General features: G+C 65.8%; 1 protein-coding gene across 1 annotated transcript in view; it reads right to left on the reverse strand.

Annotated features, from left to right (window-relative positions):
• ATN1 (atrophin 1) overlaps positions 1–400 on the reverse strand; it is a 9404-nt gene that overhangs the window by 6394 nt on the left and 2610 nt on the right. Inside the window, exon 5 of the mRNA XM_009329971.1 lies at positions 3–400. Coding sequence (XP_009328246.1) covers positions 3–400 — 398 coding nt within the window. The remainder of the gene's footprint in view (positions 1–2) is intronic.

Here is a 400-nt window from a genome sequence, read left to right on the forward strand (position 1 = left end):
GCAGCCCCCCGACCACTGATGCCAGCGAGATGGGGGTGGTGGGTGGCGGATTGTGCTTGGCGCTGAGGGTCTGCTCGCGACCCCCTGGTGCTGGGAGCCCCCCCACTCCGCTGGTAATTTTGGCCCCAACCTGGACCACATTGGCCGTAGGGTAAAGAGGAGCATGGGCAGAGGAGGAGGAGGAGGAAGAAGAGGAGGAGGAGGAAGAGGAGGAAGGGGGAGCAGAAGGGGCAGCAACAGCAGAGGAGGAGGAGGCAGGTGTCTGCGGGGCTTGAGCCTGGAAAATGCGGGAGGCCTGACCCTCCAGCTGGGAGTGGTAGCTCCCTGCAGGGGGTCCCTGGGGGTGCACCTCCCCGGGGAGCCCAAAGCTGGGTTCAGGTGGAAGGGACAGGTTGTCGGG

This window comes from Pygoscelis adeliae, unplaced genomic scaffold (assembly GCF_000699105.1).
Source record: "Pygoscelis adeliae isolate BGI_AS28 unplaced genomic scaffold, ASM69910v1 Scaffold120, whole genome shotgun sequence".
Taxonomy (NCBI): domain Eukaryota; kingdom Metazoa; phylum Chordata; class Aves; order Sphenisciformes; family Spheniscidae; genus Pygoscelis; species Pygoscelis adeliae.